The following is a 19,601-nucleotide window of genomic DNA, read 5'->3' as shown; positions in this document are numbered from 1 at the left end:
TTTTCATCCATTTCTTTTTTAGATGTTAATAAAATGTTAAATCTCCCGCCATCGACAAATGAAATTTCGTAATTTCTGGATGTGGATTGTGGACCTGGTCAAGTAGTTTTCACTTCTCTCTGTCTTTAAATCCGGGCTTAAATTGGCCCTTCAAACAATGTAAAAGCCCAATATGATGGTAGCCGCTTTACAAAGAAGCCCCATTTAAACTCATCGTAAGCCAAGTCTCGTTTGAAATCTTTTTACTATGAGACGGGCTCATATAATCAGCATATTCCTCTAATCAATCATTTTAGGATTAAAAGTTCACAAATTCTTGTATGAGATGGTCTCACCGTGAGATATGTCTCAAACTTGGTTAAATAGCCTAATAATAGAAACTTTTAATTTATGGGCTTTTTATTTTGATGTCGTCTCATCGTGACTCATAGAATCAGCCAAGTGGAAAAGATCTCACCGTGAGACTATCTCATTTGAAAATTTGAATTTTTCTTAATACATTCACTACAGTAATTATGGACACTCTCAAAGCCTAAGGCCCTAACTTAGGTACGCTAAATAAATCTTTAAATAGTTTATCCTATAAGATAAAACCTTAAAAATAGAAAAGGAGAACTGAGCCTTGTCTAATTAAAGGCTTAAAGCATAAACACCTCCGTCTCTCTAAGTTTGCCATCGGGAGTGATATTTTCCTTCACAATACATCACTTTTAGTAACAAACTTAAAAGGACAAATTAGTACTATTTTTCCTAAGCAATCTCATAAATTTAAGGAAAATTCCACATAGTATCCCTGAGGTTTTGGGTTTTCCACGTGGTAATCAAAACATTTAATAAATCCACGTGGTAACCTTGAGGTTTACCAAATTATTCCATCATGACCTTTTTGCACATAAAACGTTAGTAAACGTTAATTCGAAGTTTTAAGGTTGTTGTACGCCTATTTATGCGACTCACCATTTCCAATTTCATTAGTTAACCTTTTTCCCCCAAAACATAAGCCCTAACAAGTACTATATTTAAATTTGGGGGAAAAATATGATTTGGATGAAAGATGGTAGAGTTAGATTTTTGTTTTAGGGGGAAAAAGGTTAAAACTGATTGAATTTAAAATAGTGAGTCGTATAAATAAGCGTATAACAACCTTAAAATTTCGAAATCAACGTTTGCTAATGTTTTATGTGCAAAAAGGTTACAGTGAGACAATTAGGTAAATCTCAGGGTTACCCTGTGGATTTTTTTAAAGTTTTGGTTACCACGTGAAAACCCAAAACCTCAGGGTTACCACGTAGAATTTCCTTAAATTTAATTATCGCTCTCACTCTCCCTTAACCATCTCCATCTTCCAGCACACGACTCAAACTACTTACTTACTTTGTTCCTCTCAATTTGCATCGGTTTTTTAAATTTGTCTTACTTATTTTGCACTCTTTTATTTTTTTCACAATAATCTCACTCTTCTTTTTTATTTTAATCTCATTCACAAATTTATTATTTCTCTTAAATTAATCACTTATTTCTAATATCAACTTATTTTATATCTGAATTCTTCTTTTAAAAAATTATATTGAGAACATTTTAGGTGAATATGAAAGAAAAGATAAATTACTAAATAATAAATAGAATAGAAAAGAAAGTGATTACCATGTCAAAAAAGATGACGATTATACAGATGGATTTAACATACTTCTAAAATTACCCATACCCCTTTAGTCACGTTAGGTACTTACTACTCGTAACTACCACGCTTAGCTACAAACACTTTATCAATTATCCATATAATTAAATTATTAATTAAATAATTTTAATATTGTGGGACCCGCTATTACAGCAGTTCGTTTTCTATGTAGTGGTGAATAATTGGCCGGTGTTAACTCGTGGTGTTTGACTTTATTAACAATTTCTAACATTCATCTACATAACATCGTCTAAATACCACTACATTTAGACACTCTACTAGTTTTTTTAAAAAGTTAACTCAAAATTTCAACATAAAGAAAGAAGGCATCAACAACTTAGCCTTTGTATCTTAACTTTTGAAAGATTTGAGAATACTACGTCTTAAATTTAAGAGATATTCTATATGGTAATCACTAACTATTAAATTTAAGAGATATTCTATATGGTAATCACTAACTATTATAAAAGATGAGTGGTAGCAATTTTTAAATTTTTTTTTCATAAAATAACACTCAATTCTTGAAAAATTAACTATAGTAACATTATGATGATAAAAAAGTCTAATTTCCGTTAAGTTTCCGTAAAAGTCAAAAATACCCCTAATAAATCCCAAATGTAAAACCCACCTTAACGGAAATTAAACTTAACGGAAATGTTATTGTAGTTAATTTTCTAAGAGTTTAGTGCTATTTTGTGAAAAAAACTTAGGATTTATTAGAAGCATTTATGACTTTTACCAAAACTTAACGAAAATCAAACGTTTTTATTTCCATAATGTTACTGTAGTTAATTTTCCAAGAGTTGAGTGCTATTTTGTGAAAAAAAATTTAAAAATTGTTACGACTCACCTTTTAACATAATTGGTACTCATCACATAAAATATTAACTTGTATGTTACTTTACTATGTTAGACGGGATAAACTTTTTTGTTGTTTGAAATGTTTTTTGTTGAGATAGAAATATAATAAAGTTAAGGATGATGTGTAAGTTTGATAATGTATCGTTTTAGGTTTATTTGTGAAGATAGTCGATATTTATAGTGGCTTTAATATGAAATAGTTTTAGGGTTTTGATTTGCTTATCATGTTTTTCTACAAAATTTAGTATTTGTAATAGGTAGTCCACAACCATATAAACATGTGAAAAGCTCGAGTTACTACTTATGTATTTTTTTTCAATGATTATAGGCTCTTTTTGGCTCACGTGAACCTTTGTAATGTTTTTTTGAGATTTCATCAAATAAAAATTGAGTGTTTTAGAGGAGAGTACAAGGAGTTGTTTTAAATTGGATTGTTTGAACAATATTAAAAGAAACTTTAAATATGTGGACGTGATTAAAGAATGTAATGATGTTTAATTTCATATAAAAAAATGATGCAAAATAAGTAAGACAACTCAAAATAAAAATTACAAATTTTAAGAGATGAACTGAATATACTTTAAAATTTATGATAATAATTTTTTCCTTGAGTTACCTAAAATGAAGAGCATAGTGGTGCCTAGAGGATATTCTTAAGGCACACCAATAAAAGTTTGCGACATGTCTTAGAGAAGCAAAAATATCTTTTTGTAGTTGTAAATATACTCTTGCGGTCTTGTTCTAGGGTTTCCTGTTGTGGAAAATGAAATTCGAGTTTGAATTATGATATTTTGATCGAATATAAATTGATAAAAATAGCGATGTGAAAAAGAAATTTGATGCCCCAAACAAAAAGGCACCAATTTAGACGCTCTTAGGGAATTGTATAATTAAAATTAATATTTTTTGTTTTCAACGACTATTCAATTAAAACTAAATATAATTTTTAAATATATTAAATTAATTTGTTATATAACTTAAATACCAACGCTAGCTAGGGAGGTATCATAACAATAGCATGATACAAGGATGAGATAAAATAGACATTTATTTATAACTATATAGAATACGAGTTAATCAAGAGAATTTAAACTTAATAAATTTTATGTTTTAGACTTTATTAAACTTTCTTATCGGTTAATTATATGATTTTATACTCCCTTCGTTCTTTTTTTATCTTTCACTTTGGGTTTTTCACACATATTAAGGAAGATAGAATCTTTGGGTTGTAGTGGTTATTATTTTAATTAAATAGTAGTGTAAAGTAATGATTGTATTGGAAGTATGAGGTTGCAGTGGGTATTATTTTAATTAAATAGTAGTGTGAAGTAATGATTGTATTGAAAGTATGAGAGAGAAAATAATTATAAATAAAAGAAAATGGGTACATTAAAAGAAAATGGGGTTTTAAGGGGTAAAAATGGGATAAAAACTTTCTAAAAATAGAAATTATTTTAAAGTGAAAGACCTTTTGAAACTACCCGTTATAGTAATGTGGAAGATCAAAAAAGAACGGAGGGAATAGTTAATAATAATTTATTTAATTATATTTTATTGAAAATATTATAATTTGATAATGATAATATGTAATTGCACATTAATAAAAAAATTATAATTATATCATTATATGTAATTCTCTACTAACTAATTTTGTGTATATATAGTCACCTTTTACATTGTGTTGTTGTTAGGTTGCACAAGAGTTTTAGAGAATTTTAAATTATAAAGAAAGGGTGATAATTTGGATGTTACTTGTATGACAAAGTAAAGTAAAACAATGGAAATTTAGAATTTTTAGTTAGACATTGACTTATCAAACCTATCCTATGGTTATTTAAAAGAAAAAATAATTTTAAAAGTCCTAACATTGAAATAATATTTAAGAGTCTCAATTTCGAGTCTCATTTGTAAAAAAGACTTAGGTCTATTATGACTAGATGATGAATTAGTAAAAATGGTCACATGTCAATCTTTTAGTGATCCAAGTTTTTTTTTTCCTTTGTTTTATTTTTTTAATGAAAAAATCCTTTTACCCCTTTCACGCCGGTCAAATGTTCACCTCTGGTCAAATACCCTCGAAACCTTCTCTAATCGAACGACCACCTCCCCCACCCAGCTCACACCGACCAACACCTCACCTTCCAATCAGATCACAACCACCACAAAAGTCCACCCTTCTCCTTAATCTCCTTCATGCGCTGACCAAGCCTAAATCTGAACGACTTTCACCTCTCTGCATTGCATGACCACCAACTCCACTTGAGATGACGTTAGAGCTGTGGATGCAGGTCGAGGGATGGGTCATTTTTGGGTGGGATGGAAGTTTGTCTAGATAAGAGGATAATCGTTAAAAACCCTTATCCAACCTAAAAAAAATCTTTTCCTCTGTTGAGTTTTATGCCCTCGACCCCTTGAAGCCCATTAGCAACCTTGTTTTAGTGATTGGTGGTGGTTTCGTGGTTAAATGATGCTATCATGCTAGTGATGTGTTGCATGGCCTGTAGTGATGGTCGTGTGGCTGATGGTCATGATCACATAGCGAATGTGATTGTTAGAAAGTTAAGACATTTCGATACGTTGTTGTGTGGTAGAGGAGGTTAATGGTGGCGATTGGTTGGACGGGTGTAAGAGGGAGGGGGATTTGACCGAGGTGACTGGTCAAGATGGGTAAAGAGGTTTTTATTTTTCAAAGTAATTAATATTAAAGTGCATTTTATTATGCACATGTTATTAATTACTTTGAAAAAAACAAAGAAAAACCCTCTTTACCCAAATAAATTCTATAAGAAATTGGTTTTAGTGGTGAACTTCACTTGGACATGTAATTGAGTTGTCTCTTCTTCTTTTTATTTGGATTTGTTCGAGTTCATTTTCTAAATTCTATTATGGTATTAGAGCCCGATTTGTTGTTGGATCTTTATGACTGAACATTTAATCTTTGAGCCTTAAATAAAGTGTTTTTTCCTAATGAGTTATGTAATCCTTTTGGTGGACTAAAATTGTAACAACCCGACTTACCGTTAACTGATTAAACAGGGTCATTACGGGGTTTATTTCCCAAGATATTTAAGTCGCAATTCCAAAACTTGAGCACAAGGGTCACCAGATCTCTATTGTAACTAACTCAGCTAATTCTCATACCAATCATCTAACTAAAACACAAGGTAAACATAAAGATCACTTTAAGTTCAATGTAACCAACATAACCAAGTCTAATATACATTTATCCAAAAACCTAATACAAAACTACAAAATTCCCACATGCTCAGCTTAATATTACATCCTTGGAAACTCTAATCACCTCCGCTAATCCATTATTCCCGACTAGTTCCGATTTGTGAACAAACTAAAAGTTGGAAATGACAGAGGGCTAGATTAAACTGAATGAGAAATAGCAATCCAAAACAACAAAACACAGTAATTTCCGAACAAAAGTTTAAAAGCAACATCAGTTTCCTAGATCTATGTGCGCACAGGGAGTCCAGTTGAGAGGAACATCCATAGCTCTAAGGCTATGTCACTCTCGGGAGAGGCTATGTCACTCTCGGGAGAGGCTAGTCAATATTTAAATGACAATTCACCTCAAAATAAGGAGTAAGGGCGGTATTCCCTCTACTCCGTCAATGACCACCTCGTGAGCCCGATCCATTGACCATATCAATATCAACATAATCTTTCATAAGCAATTCATCATCAATAATCATCAATTCAAAACAATTTGATAAAGAAAACATTTTCAAAATGGTAGTCTGGCCAGACCCTTTAAGGGACTGCTACTACTCACCAAGAATGCTTCAAGAAGCTAAGTATGGTTCTCCGCGATCACCAAAAGGGTTCCTCGATGATGTCGTCTCCTGAAGCATAACAAATATAACATCACAACAAAGCATACGATACTACAAACTAGGTTCATATAACTCATTGCATCTCCTCCTAAGGCAGCATCTTAGTTCGAACTCCTATTCTAATATTTCTAATTTCAAAGATTGCGCAAGTTTTAACTCCAACCCCAATCATCAAAATATGTAACTTTGCTTTAATCTAGCCTATATTCTTGTAAAGATCATACGTCTCCACAATTCCTTTTGTATTTCCAATTCACACACTTTCATGTTCATCTAAACTCAAAACCAAGAAACTAAACAAGATTTACAAATCATCCAAAAAGAAGGACTCAACTAATTTATCCATTCAACTAATAATTTCCACACGAACCCTAGATTCTTTCAAGAACAACCATACATATAAAATCAAGGGTTATATCTAACACTTACAATTTTCCAACTATTCGATTAATAACAACAACAAGATTTATTGACCATTAGTAATTTCACAAGAATCTCCTAATACTCAAGTACATCAAGTTTCCATAATCTATCTACATCCCACATCCTATTGATATTCTAATCTTTGTGAATTCATACTAATCAGTAACTCCAACAAATTGTTTCAACATTCAACAATTTACCATTTATAGATCACAAAAACCAAATTACATTTAATTTTAGTATCCTTCCCAAAATTCCTCAATCACAATCTCCTATAATCACATATCAACCATAATTCATTTAATTAAAAGTAACCACACACATATAATTTTACTTGAGGTTTTCCATAGATTTCTCAATTAAGAACTCATCTAATTAATTTATATAAATTCCAAAATTCATCAAATTTTAGGGTTTATTAGATGGTAAAAAATTATGCAAGTGAAAGTATGCCAATGAAACTAACCCTTATATGAATAGGAGAATATTTATTAAGGAAGAACAAAAGAAGAATTCAAGAAGGATTACCTTTTGTTTCCAGCAGCAAGAAACGAGAAAGAACATATTCAATGCTTGATTTTTGGCTTGAATTTGATGTTAACGTAATTGGACCAAAACACACTCAAACCTCCCCTATTTCGACAGCATCTGGGTCAAGGAAGGGAAGTTGTCGGATGTTTCTACACCATTATGGTTCGAATTCAGAAGGAAGTGAGCAAAAAAGAGCAATTAGCCATAATTTACACAAACAATCAAGAATGTAGAAGTGTAGATCATTTACCATGAAATAGTCACAAAAGGAAAAGAAAATCAATGGATTTTCGCATGCAGGTTCTTCGAAAATCAGGGTAAAGAAGAAGATGAAGAAGGATGTTGGTCTGTGGTTTGTTTCTTGCACAAATCAAAAATTCTCTTATGGCTTCTTGATGTGTTCAACTGAAGAAGAAATGGATGCCTGGTTGCTTGAGTCATACGAGTAAAGGAAAAAGGAAGGGAGTTTTGGGTCATACGTAGGGATGCAGGCGGGGCGGGTCTAATAGGAGACCCGCCCCATCCCCGTCCCATCGGGGCGGGGATGGGTCCCAGTTTGATGGGTCATGGGGCGGGTACGGGTATAAAATTCATACCCATCGCGAGGATGGGGATGGGGATGGGGATGGGTTTTAGGTGATACCCGCCCCATCCCCGCCCCGCCCCCCCTCAAGTGACATGTATTTTTGTTTTATACATGTATTTTTGTTTTAGGGGATGGAGATAGTGATGAGATTATTCTGGATTGATTTATTTTGGATGATTTTGAGTTGATGTTGTCATGTTGATATACTTTTGTTTTAGACATGTATTTTGTTTGAGACTTTGAATATGTAATTGTTTGAGACTTTGGATGGGTGGTGGGGCGGGGATGATTTTAGGTACAAACCCATCGGGGGGGCGGGGACGGGGAAAAAAATTATACCCGCCGCGGGGATGGGGACGAGAATGGGTATTGCATTAACAGATGGGGATGGGGATGAAAATTCTAATACCCGCCCCGCCCCGCCCCGTTTGCATCCCTAGTCATACGAGTAATGGAAAAAGGAAGGGGTTTTGGGTTTTATCTATTTATTTATTTACTTTTTAAAACAAATTAAAAGAAAAGGAAAAGAAGAGAGAACTTAAATTGAGAATATTCTTTATCATGTGTATTTAAGATCATTTCTAACACTAATAATTCTCTTAAACTCACTCGTCTTATATTATTAATTTCTTAAATGTTACAAAAATTCTGAAAGCACTCACATGTGGGGTAAGGGAAGTGTTGAAGTGCCCATAATTACCTACATGTGAGTTGTCCTATGTTGTAAAAGGAAAAGATAATATATAATTTTATAAATTTGAGGAGTAACTCCTATTACAACTAATTTGTTTTACACAAATTCTTGTATAAGACGGCCTTACCGAAAGACGCACCTCATACATAGGTTAAATTTTCCCAACTAATACAAATTATTAGCATATAAACTTTTTATTTTGAGTTCGATTCACCGAGTCAAAAGACAGTCTCTCACAAAAATAATTATTTGCTTTATTAACGCTCGTAAATGAGCTACCTCTTCTTATATTTGGACTTACATAAACCTATTTTGTAAATTTTATCACAAAGCAAATAAATTACCATGAGAATTTACTTTGTTATATGTGAAACAAACATCCTCAAAATACACATTTACTCACTTCATATCTCTGATTCTCCACTTATACAAGATTTATTATTAAAGTCTACAACAAAACAGCAAGGAAAAAAGAGTTGGAAAAAAGTCTTTTTAATAAATACACATCTTCCATTTTCAACCTGCCTTTCCTCTTCCCTTCTTGTTTTTCTCCTATTTTTCTTTCTTCATCTATCAGATTCCTTCCTTTTGGGCGTTTTTTGGTTTGATTCAACAAGTTTTCAACTTTAAAAACCTAATTTTTTAATGAAAAATTTGTAATATTTAGCTCATGATTTGTAATTATTGTATTTATTCACTGTATTAAGACCACAATTTGATTTTGGGTTTCTCTAAATTTTAAGTTTTCAGCTGAACCTCATCTGGGTTTTGCCAAACCTAAAACTTTTCAGTGTATAAGGGTTGAAGAGAATAAAATTATTTTTCTTAATTATTATTGGTTTAAAAAATTATTTTGGGTTGCCCAGAAAATTAGCTTTCTTTGAATTATTTGTATATTTATTTAAAAAATTTTAAAGCTGAAGGACATGGGCAAGCAAGGACCTTGCTATCACTGTGGTGTTATAAGTGAGTTTTTGTCTCTGAAATTGTGTTGACTAAATTAGAACAAAATTGAATTAGAATAAAGAAATGAAACTGTTATTTTCTTCAGTTTTCCAGAAATGTTTATTGCACTTTAAATGATTTGACCTTTTTTGTAGATTTAATTAAAGTTGAAGAGCTTGAACCAAACTGGGTAATCTCATGAATGATGAATGTGTTGTGTGTTTCTTCTGTGTATCATATTTGTTTGTAAGTTACAAGGTTGAATGAGGGTAAGGTAATTTTAGGTTCCTTCAATTTGGGAAATTTGTGGGTACCTAAATGAATTGGGTAAAATTTGTGGGTACCTAATTGAATTGGGTTTTTTAGTTTTAGGACTTTAATATGCTCAAATTGTATCCTAATTTATGGTTTGACTATGGGTATACTTGAATTGGGTTGGGAATTCCTAATGGAATTGAAGAATTCTTGAAACCCAAATGAACCTTTAGCCTTTTCAATACTCTCATGGGTTATTAATCAATCTTATTAGCTAATTTCATCCCCCGACTTTATTCGGAATGCTGGGTTGATGACCATAACTAATTTCAACGGTTATAAGTCATAATGTATGAATTACAACAAAATCTTATTCCCTTTAGTGTTTTATTCCATCAAGTTTCACCTGAATGTTGTTCCCCTTAGTTCACTAATTGTTCAAAGCCACCATTGTTGAAATATGACATAAGAGAATTGCTTAGAGCAATTCTGTTGATGAATTTGCCTCTATTGATGTCTAGACTTCAATGGTGAGGTATGTCTCTTTCTCTCAATCACCATTTTCAAGGATATGTGTTTCCCTTGTTTATTCCATTGCCCTTTTTGTTCTGAGGACTAAATGCTTTCATTTAGTATTTGTGCAACTCTTTAGTGTATAGCAGTATCACATGATTCAATATTCTTGAGTCATTGGCGTCATTCAACCCTCATCAGACCCGATCTTGCCTTATATGATTGGGATATATTTGGTATGATCATGATCATGACCTATTCGATCCAAAAGTGCAAATTCAAAAAGTGAATTAGTTGTTGAATCATGTTTACATTGGTTCAAAGCAGTGTCACATGATTCGCACTTTGCGAATCGCAAATCGGAAAAAGCAAATTATGGTCGATTTTGGGCTTTTTTTCGACAAATTTGAGTGATTCATGAATTCATTGAGCAAATTAGCTAACGAATTATGTTACACCGATATAAAGTTTAGATTTTAGAGGTTTATGATCTTCTCTTATTGATGCAATATCAGTCTTGAATACCGAGGTTTATAGACTATACGGTGCTTGATCATGAGTCATGATACTACTTTGGGATATAAGCATCCGAAAGAGTGCCATGAAGCTTCACAGTCTGCTAGATCAATGAAAATTGAACATCTAGTTAGGAATATGCGTATCGCTTTGTTCTTCAGTCAAGAAGCTAGTGCCTACTTAGGTATTAGAGCTTTCTAGGTACCGACAGTTTGACGCTTTCGCATATACATCACTTCACGCTTGATAAAATTCGTCGAGAATGACCATTGTTTTCCGGACTTGGTTAATCATGCTGTGATACTTAAAACACTCATTTCAGAGGTTTCCTAGTTAGTCATTTATGAACCCAGATTGCGTTTTTAGTCTAGTGCATTAAGCTTTCAGCTGTCCTGTTACTTGGTCTTTGAAACAATCAGTATTGCACTGTCTGGCTGATGCAAAACTCAAAGATCGCAACAACGTTTTGTGCAATCTTTTGGTATTATCAACTTGAGAGCACACGAAGAATGATATTCATTTGCTGCTCAAGCCATTTTTGAAATTTAGACCATTTGACACAATAATGTTTGACATGATAGTTCGTTCTATGCAGGCACCCCGCTTTGGCGCAATGGTCCCCCTGAAAAGCCTGTTCTGTGCAATGCGTGCGGATCCCGATGGAGGACAAAGGGAACTCTTGCAAATTACACCCCTCTACACGCTAGAATCGATCCCGATGATTATGAGGATCAAAGAGCGGGTCGAATTAAAACTATTTCCCTTAAGAAAAGGGATGATAAGCTAAGCAAAAGGAAATTTGATTCTGAAAATAGGGTAGATGAGGGGTTTACCCCTGATTATAGTCTGGGATTACAGAAACATATTGACGAGGACACGAGTAATAGATCAAGTTCAGGCTCTGCCATATCAAATTCCGAAAGCTGTGCTCAGTTAGGCGGCGCAGATGCTAGTGAAATGACAGGTCAGAGGTTTTCCTGCGTTCTAGAATTCGCTCAAGGGGAAGGATGTTGCTAAATATTGGTGTTTTTATTGAACCTTATTGCATGTTGGTTTGAGTGAAGTGTGAGACTCCATGATAAATATGATTACGAGCGTTTCTTGAACCCGCGACCAATATGACTGCGAGTGGAATTCAATGTGGCTATCTCTATTATTGGGGTGGGTTGGTGCTTAGAACTTAGAAGTTAGAACTATTCTCAAAGCTACATGCTATAATGAACATATTGTGGGAAATTTTGGTACCATTAATGCTTTGCTATGTAGGTTTATAGTCCATGTTTTTCGTGATAGCTGAGTAATCCACATGTATATCATCGTCACAAATTGTTGTGAGAGACGGTCTCTCCGAGAGACGCATTAGATATATGAGCTAAATAGCCCAATTAATATAAATTATTAATATAAATTAAAGAGAAAATAAGAATATGGGCTTCTTGTTTTGAGGTTGTTTCTTTGAAAGACGGTCTCTCACAAGAGTAGTTAATCATCGTTCTGCATTTTTGTACACCAACTTAATGGACAGAAAACAGCTTTATATTCTGTTGATGGACCTGCAGTTGATGTATTAACTATTAAGTGCTGGAATGTCTGTAAATCTAACTCTTATACATGATGTCCATATATGACTTGTACATATTAGTCTTACTTTTGTCGTTTTCCAGGTCCAGCACAATCCATTGTGTGGGATGCGCTGGTTCCGTCTAAGAAAAGAACATGTGTAACTCGTTCAAAGCAATCTTCCGTAGAGAAGCTGAGAAAGGACTTGTATACCATCTTATATGAGCAGGCTTCTCAGTTTTCGGTTTCTTCTGAAGAGGAATTGATTTATGAGAGTGAGGCCCCGATGGTATCGGTTGAAATTGGTTACGGGGGTGTTCTTATTAGACACCCAAGTTCCATTGTACGAGAAGAGGAATCTGAAGCTAGTTCTCTTACGTTCGATAACAAGTTTTGCCGTGCAGACGAGGGCTACTCACATCCTGCTTCGATGTTGATGCTTAATGATAGTAAATGTGTGAGTAATGCCTTATCAGGGTCGGAGAAAGTTAAGAAGCTAAGTGGCGAATTAATGCAGCTGGAGCCACTCAAGAGGTGAATTTTCTACACATAATTACATTCCGGTTGATAATTTTTTGTGTTCTTGAATAAAACTTAGACAACTCGGTATGTTTTCCCGAGTTGTCTAAGATTATTCAAGAACAAGATATATTATCAACCAGAATGTTCAGAACATTGCAACTATAATTTAACAAGAGTATGTGATTTGTCATGTCTACACTTTTATGTGTTGCAGGGAAAAATACGATCACGAAAAGTATCAAATTTTGTCGAATTGTAATTCTCCTCTGAGCCACATCGACATGAGTGTGAGTTTTATTCTTGCCTGTTACAGAAAACTACAGTGATGCTCAATGCTACCATATAAGGTCTTTGTTCTAATTCTACTTCCAAGTTTGTCTTTTGCTCCAACTATCCGTTTGAGATCCCTTATCCATTCTATTACCCAATTGTCATTAAATGTCTCCCACCTAGGTAGGGTTAGGGGCTGGGGTCAGATGTACGCAACCGTAACCTTGTTAGTAATAAAAACGAGGTTGTTTCTGAATAACCCTTGGTAGCAAACATTATTTGCAACTTGATTTAAATAAGAAGTGCACATGATTTAATGAGTGATGACTTGATGAGTCATTTTGAGAGCTTATTATAATCTGAAACCAAAGAACTATCAAGATTCCTGATCTGAGATCATATAATCTATGAGCTTATTGCAAATTGTATAATGTTCAATTTCATCACGTCAGCAATTATTTGTGCACAAACATGAGTTTAATTTGTTGACGCTTCTAAAGCTTGTTAACATTCATAAATACTCGAAGTGTATCTTATCTGTAACTGAGAGTGATCTAACTATGATTTTGAATTTGTGTTTGGTATAGGAAATTGTCAATACTGATGTATTCTGTGTTCATTTGACGGATGGGGAACAGCAGGATTTGCTCAAGTATCTACCGGATATTGATATTTCCGGTGTGTCTGATAGGTTAGTGCCAACAATCTCATGATCTATGTCCCTTTATGTGTGGGAGGATTTACTGTGAATATACATACAAATTACTCGTTTTTCTTGCTCTCGCAGTCTTGGAAGCATATTTACAAACATTCATTTCAAGGAGAACATATCTTCCTTCCAGCATCTGCTTGCAGATGGAGTGTTTGATTCTTCGTTTTCAGGTGTGCCAACTGAAGACTGTAAGGTCCTTAAGAGACTTGCATTATCAGACATGACTAAATCCAAATGGGTGGATTATTACAAAACGCTAAAGGTTTGATATTCATTCAAAGTTTACCCCTTTATGCTTTACCCTTGTATGGGCATGCATGACGTAAATATTTGTTTGACTGTAGGATAAGAAAACTAAAGAGAGTAGCGGAGATTCTGTCCGCGTATCAGAAGCTATATCCAGCTTTTCTGGAAACCGTTACATTGGTAAGAGATCGCGAGATAGCCAAAACCCTATTTGGCCAGGTTAGTCTTGTTTCTTTCTTTTTCTGAACTGAGGGGGCATGTAAATTTATCGAGAAAAACACGTGGAGATTGAAATCCATTACCATGTAATCCGTAATACTGTCTTACTAACAAAAACGCAACATTTTATCAACCCATTGCCACTAAGTGGCTCCAATCTAAGCGGGATTTGAGGGATCAAATGTATACAATTTTACCTTCATAAGATCAGAGAAGCTTTTTCGTATTAACCCTTGATTGTAAATGTCATCTGCTACTTTACATGAATTAGAAGCTCACATGTTCAAATGAGACCTCTTACTACATAATATGCATCACCAGCTCACCGCTACTTCCATGGATCATTGACTAATAAATGCATCGTTATGTTTGTTTAGACACTTGACGCTAAATTTTGTGCGAGAAACTTGAATTGTTTTTATTAGCAAAATCTGACACTTCTTGGACATACTTTCATCTGTCTTTAATTCCCTAGTCCTAATAACATAGTACGCATGTAAAGATAGTGCATGGCACACTTTATACTAGTATCTTGGATGTGCCCCTACTTCCTTCGGTTATTGTACATGGGTAGGAGCATGCCCTGATTATCTTTTCTGCTCCATAGTCCATACCATGCATCTCATCTTAGTTGATAACACTCCAGACCTAATTGTTTGCACTTTGTGCATGCAAGCTGACTGTTCCTTCCTTTTTGATCTTTAGAAACAAAAACTGTAACGAGGAACCCCAAACGTGTGCTTCTCAAAGTTGACGGAAAAAATAAGCAGCCCTTGCAAAATGAAGGTTTGCACTTCACTCGAGCACCTGTTCACACTTCCAACTGACCGTAGCTCCGTCATGCTTGATTCCTACCAGTTTGAAGATGAAAGCTCTGATCAGGATCTGTTGCTCATTCCATCCAATGGATCATTCCCGCAAGCTGAGGCTGAGTTCCTCTGTCCTGCATATAGTCTTGGGTTCCAACAAGCTAGCGCGAGTGGTAATTCTATACACCTGTCCCATCTCCACCCTTGACAAATACCGAACAGATGTTTCCACCCACAAACAGTGTATAATGCCATCCAAATCCTCAAAACAAATTTTCTTTGGATGATGTTTGATAGTTTTTGTTGTAATCACCCGTCTTCCTCTCCCCCAAAGTGAATATTTTGAACTTGGATCGGCAAGGGGAATATGTGGGTTAACTTTTTTTTGTATAGGAATGATGAAAGTTGTAGCATATATAGCCCATAATGCAGAAAATTTGGTAAGATTTTGAGGCACTTATGAATATGACAATCCTTCTCCGGAGACAGATCTATGTTATGGAGGAAGTACATGGCTTCCCAATTTGTGATGGAAGATGGAAATAAGGTTTCTTAGATGCCTGTAAACAAAAGGTCGTTGTCCATATATATATAAACATCAAATACTATAGTTGTGAAGGATTTCATTTGTTCAGTTTAACTTCTTAAAAAATATACGCTGTTTACATTAGAGTACGATTTATACAGTGTTTTGTTCCTATGACCCAAGTTATCCGCCCACCAAAAGAAATTTGTTTTAGCTAATGAGAAAAAACTCATAAAAAAGAAGGGAATATACAACTCCTAGTAATTAGTTTTAGTCTTAACCAAAGAGTGACAATTTACTAACCAAGAAACATAATAAATTTTGTATTTTGGAGGTTGTAAAACTAGGTCAAATATTCAATAGTACGCCAATAACTAGTCATTGTCTCATTGAGCATATCTAGTCTAGTTTTCAAAAAACATGTTCCTTATCTATTATGGTTTCTCCTATTCATTTCCTTTGTTTCATTCAAGGTGGTCATCCTTAAGAGTTAAGATATGTCTCAAATGTCAAAGAATCATTGGTCGCCCTTGATTTTTCCCCCTAATCTAATCAATTGAACCATTGCAAATGTAATAAAGAAACAAACAAGTCCAAAGAAAAATGGAAAGGTCACATTAGTAATGGAAACCCACTTGGAAATACATGGAATGTCATTTTCTCATTCCTCTTAAAAATAATTATTCTAAACATGTATAAAGGATTTGTTAGGACTGAAAAGGGAAAACAACAGGAACATGGAACCTAAAAAATTGCATATAGTAAGGTTAATTGTATGTAAAATAAACCCATTCTCTTATCTGCATTAGTGGGAACAAAAGTTGAAGCTATTGGAGACATCATATTTTAGCACAAAAAACAAGTGGGCAAAAAGGTGATTACTTACATAGTTACAAGTTAGGAATTGCACATACAGACTTTAGTAGACTTTAGTCTATAATAACACAAAGCATGTTCATAAGCCTAACACAAAACAAACAAACTAGATTGACATGGTACCACAATAAAAGCTTGCCTCGGGTCGAAAATTAACAGGCGAGTCATGGGCTTTTAACGGACCCTCGATTTCGTTACACAAGTCTATCAACAAATTACCTATTTTATGGATCATAAACTTTTTACCTGTCTTTTTAAGTCTAATTCAAGCTCCAATATTGAACATGATCTTCTACAATAGTACACACACCATTACTCCTCAACCTCTTGTAGAAATCTCGATCGAGGGAACGTCATCCCACGTCGTTTAACAGTCTCGAAAATATCAATTTCGGTATCATCTTTCAAACACTTGTCACCCACAATCACTCTTAAAACATTTAAAATGCGCTTTAATGCTTCTCCTTCGTCTTCACCTCCCTTAGGCTTCTCAACTCTTTTTTCCTCCACACTTGCATCCTTGATCTCATCTACCATAATTTCATTTTCGATCACCTTATTTTCATTTCGTTTTCGATCTCTAGTTCCCTCGTCCCACGTTAAACCAAACATTGAATCAGGCAGCTTTCTCTTCCCAAGCCTCGTGTTATCATCTTCCTTCTTACTCCTATCATCTCCTTCATTCGCATTTTCCTCCATTTTCTCATTACCACCACCATGATCATTGACTTTTTTGTCAACCTTACATTTCGCTTGATTTTCTTCCTCTCCCTCAAGATCAATTAACTCTGTTTCCTGAAAACTTTCTTCCTTCTTTCCTCCACCATTCAAACTCAATTCACCTCCAATATGAACATCATCTTCATCAACCTCAGAATTCAATTTCTCAGTACATTCTGCGAGATTTTCAATCCCTGACCCTGAAGCACTCGCCATCTCTACCTTCAAATCACCTTCAACCATAACTACTTTCTCCTCATCTTTGCCTTCAATCACCATTTTTCCACTACAACGAATCACAGAATCAACCTTAGATTTCTTCAATTGAGGTTCAATCTCACTCTTACCCCCAACAGATTCCACCAATTTCGTCCCAGATGCTTCACCTTCACTCGGCCCCCTTTTCTCCCCTTGAAACCCTAGATTTTTCGCTCTTACAGAATTTGCATCAACAGAAAATTTACGTACATATCCCCCACCGGTTTGATCTGCACCGTCAACTTTCAGGCGACATCCACCGGAATTCTCCGCTCCCGATGGTTTTTTTTCGTCGGGAAAAACCTCGTCTTCTCGCGCAAATTTTGAGTGCGATAGAAGCTCTTCTTGAGAAGAAGAATACCGACAGCTATCAATGATGAAAGCAAATGGATCTTCCTCTTCATTCGCCATTATTGAGAGCTTAAAGCTCTTTAGAGAGTAAAATTTTTTGATTTTTTTTTGTATTTGGGAGGAGAGAGAATGACTTTCTGCGGGCATTAGTTAGGGTTTTAATTGTAGTCAAATGTTTTCCCGCGCTAGATCAGATTGATGGGTCCCCCCCTTTCATTTTCCCCCCAGTTTTTGATTCGTTGATTAAAAGATGGGTTTGGGCCGTTTTGTCGAGTGTTCCGGCCTAGTAATAAGTCCAATAAAAAAAACACAAAAACTTGAACGAGACGGTCTCATTATAAGACCATCAATTTTGGCCGGCTCAATTTGCGCGTGTAACAACATTATTATTTTCTATGCATTTATTAATTTTGAAAATGATATCTTTAAGGTCAAAATTGATACTTTAAGATCAAAATTGAAAAATGCTCAGAAAATGAAAAAAATGCCCAGATTGTTACACGCGCAAATTAAATTGGCCCAAATTGACGGTCTCATTATGAGGCTGTCTCGTCCAAGAGCAGCTGATAAAAAAATAATTTGGGCAATCAATCAATATACTTGCATATTATTCTAACACAAATAGAGACGGTCTCTTTGAGAGACATCTCTAATTGGGCCGACCAATTATATATTTTTTGAAATATTATAAGTAATTACGGTAAGTAGACATTAGTATAAATAGGCATTAAATTTTAATGGGATGGGTTTGAGAAACGTCTCTCAAAGAAACGGTCTCTCAAGAGATTAGCTGTTAGTCTAAACGAATTTTTTAAATGGTAAGCCAAATTAAAAAAAAAGCCCCAAATAAGTCAACAATCAATTTATATCCAAAAATAAGTGTCTAATTTCCAAACTTGAGGTTTGATGCTGTTTGTAGTTACTAACTGCGAACAGATGCTTAATTTTTAAAAAACACAAAGAAGCTGTTCGCAGTCACTAACTGCGAACAGGGTTGTTGACTTTTTTAATCATGTTCGCAGTTACTAACTATGTGAAGAAGTGACCTGCAACGGTTTTTATGCTCGATGGTGTTCGCAGTTAGTAACTGCTAATAGGATCAAAAAAGTCAACAGTCCTGTTCGCAGTTATTAACTGCGAACAACTTCTTTGCGTTTTTAAAAAAATTAAGCACCTGTAACTGCAAATAGCACCAAATCTCTGGTTTGAAAATTGGATATTTATTTTTGGATATAAGTTGATTGTTAACTTATTTCGTACCTTTTTTTTTATATAATTTGGCTTATCCATTTCAAAAATTCAGTCTAAACACTAATTGTTTATTGGGGTTGTCTCACCCTGAGATGATCTCAATTGGGTCAATCCAAACTCTTTAAAAAATTGCTTCCTATACAAGTGTAAATTTAGATTTTTTTAAAACTTTTTTTTCTAATGTGTTGCTTGTATGAGTTCGTATCACGGTGAGATGGTCTCATACAAGACTTGTTTCCTAAAAAGTTACACAAATTCTTAAACACTAATTCTTAAATAGGATGATCTCATGGTAAGACTTCCCCTATATGGCTAATTTATATACATTTAGTTTATTAAAGTGACCACGTATAATTTTAAAGTGATCGATTACAAAAATAGACTAATTATATGAACTTATTTCGTGATGAAAGGGACTCGTACGAAATAGCTTA

The 19,601-nt window shown here is 34.4% G+C and overlaps 1 protein-coding gene and 1 pseudogene across 1 annotated transcript; one reads left to right on the top strand and one right to left on the bottom strand.

Moving 5' to 3' along the window:
- Positions 1–9,048: 9,048 nt before the first annotated feature.
- Positions 9,049–15,673, top strand: LOC130800613 (GATA transcription factor 26-like; annotated as a pseudogene).
- Positions 15,615–18,059, bottom strand: LOC130800614 (uncharacterized). The gene is made up of 2 exons (XM_057664155.1): positions 16,834–18,059; positions 15,615–15,745 (listed from the first exon to the last, which is right to left on the bottom strand). Exon 1 carries the CDS (start codon positions 17,974–17,976, stop codon positions 16,900–16,902), a length of 1,077 nt encoding a protein of 358 aa, XP_057520138.1. The 5' UTR covers positions 17,977–18,059; the 3' UTR covers positions 15,615–15,745; positions 16,834–16,899.
- Positions 18,060–19,601: the final 1,542 nt, after the last annotated feature.

The sequence above is a fragment of the Amaranthus tricolor genome, chromosome 15, assembly GCF_026212465.1.
Source record: "Amaranthus tricolor cultivar Red isolate AtriRed21 chromosome 15, ASM2621246v1, whole genome shotgun sequence".
Taxonomy (NCBI): Eukaryota; Viridiplantae; Streptophyta; class Magnoliopsida; order Caryophyllales; family Amaranthaceae; genus Amaranthus; species Amaranthus tricolor.
Note: the sequence above shows the minus strand (reverse complement) of the source record. Positions and strands in the feature narration are given on the sequence as shown.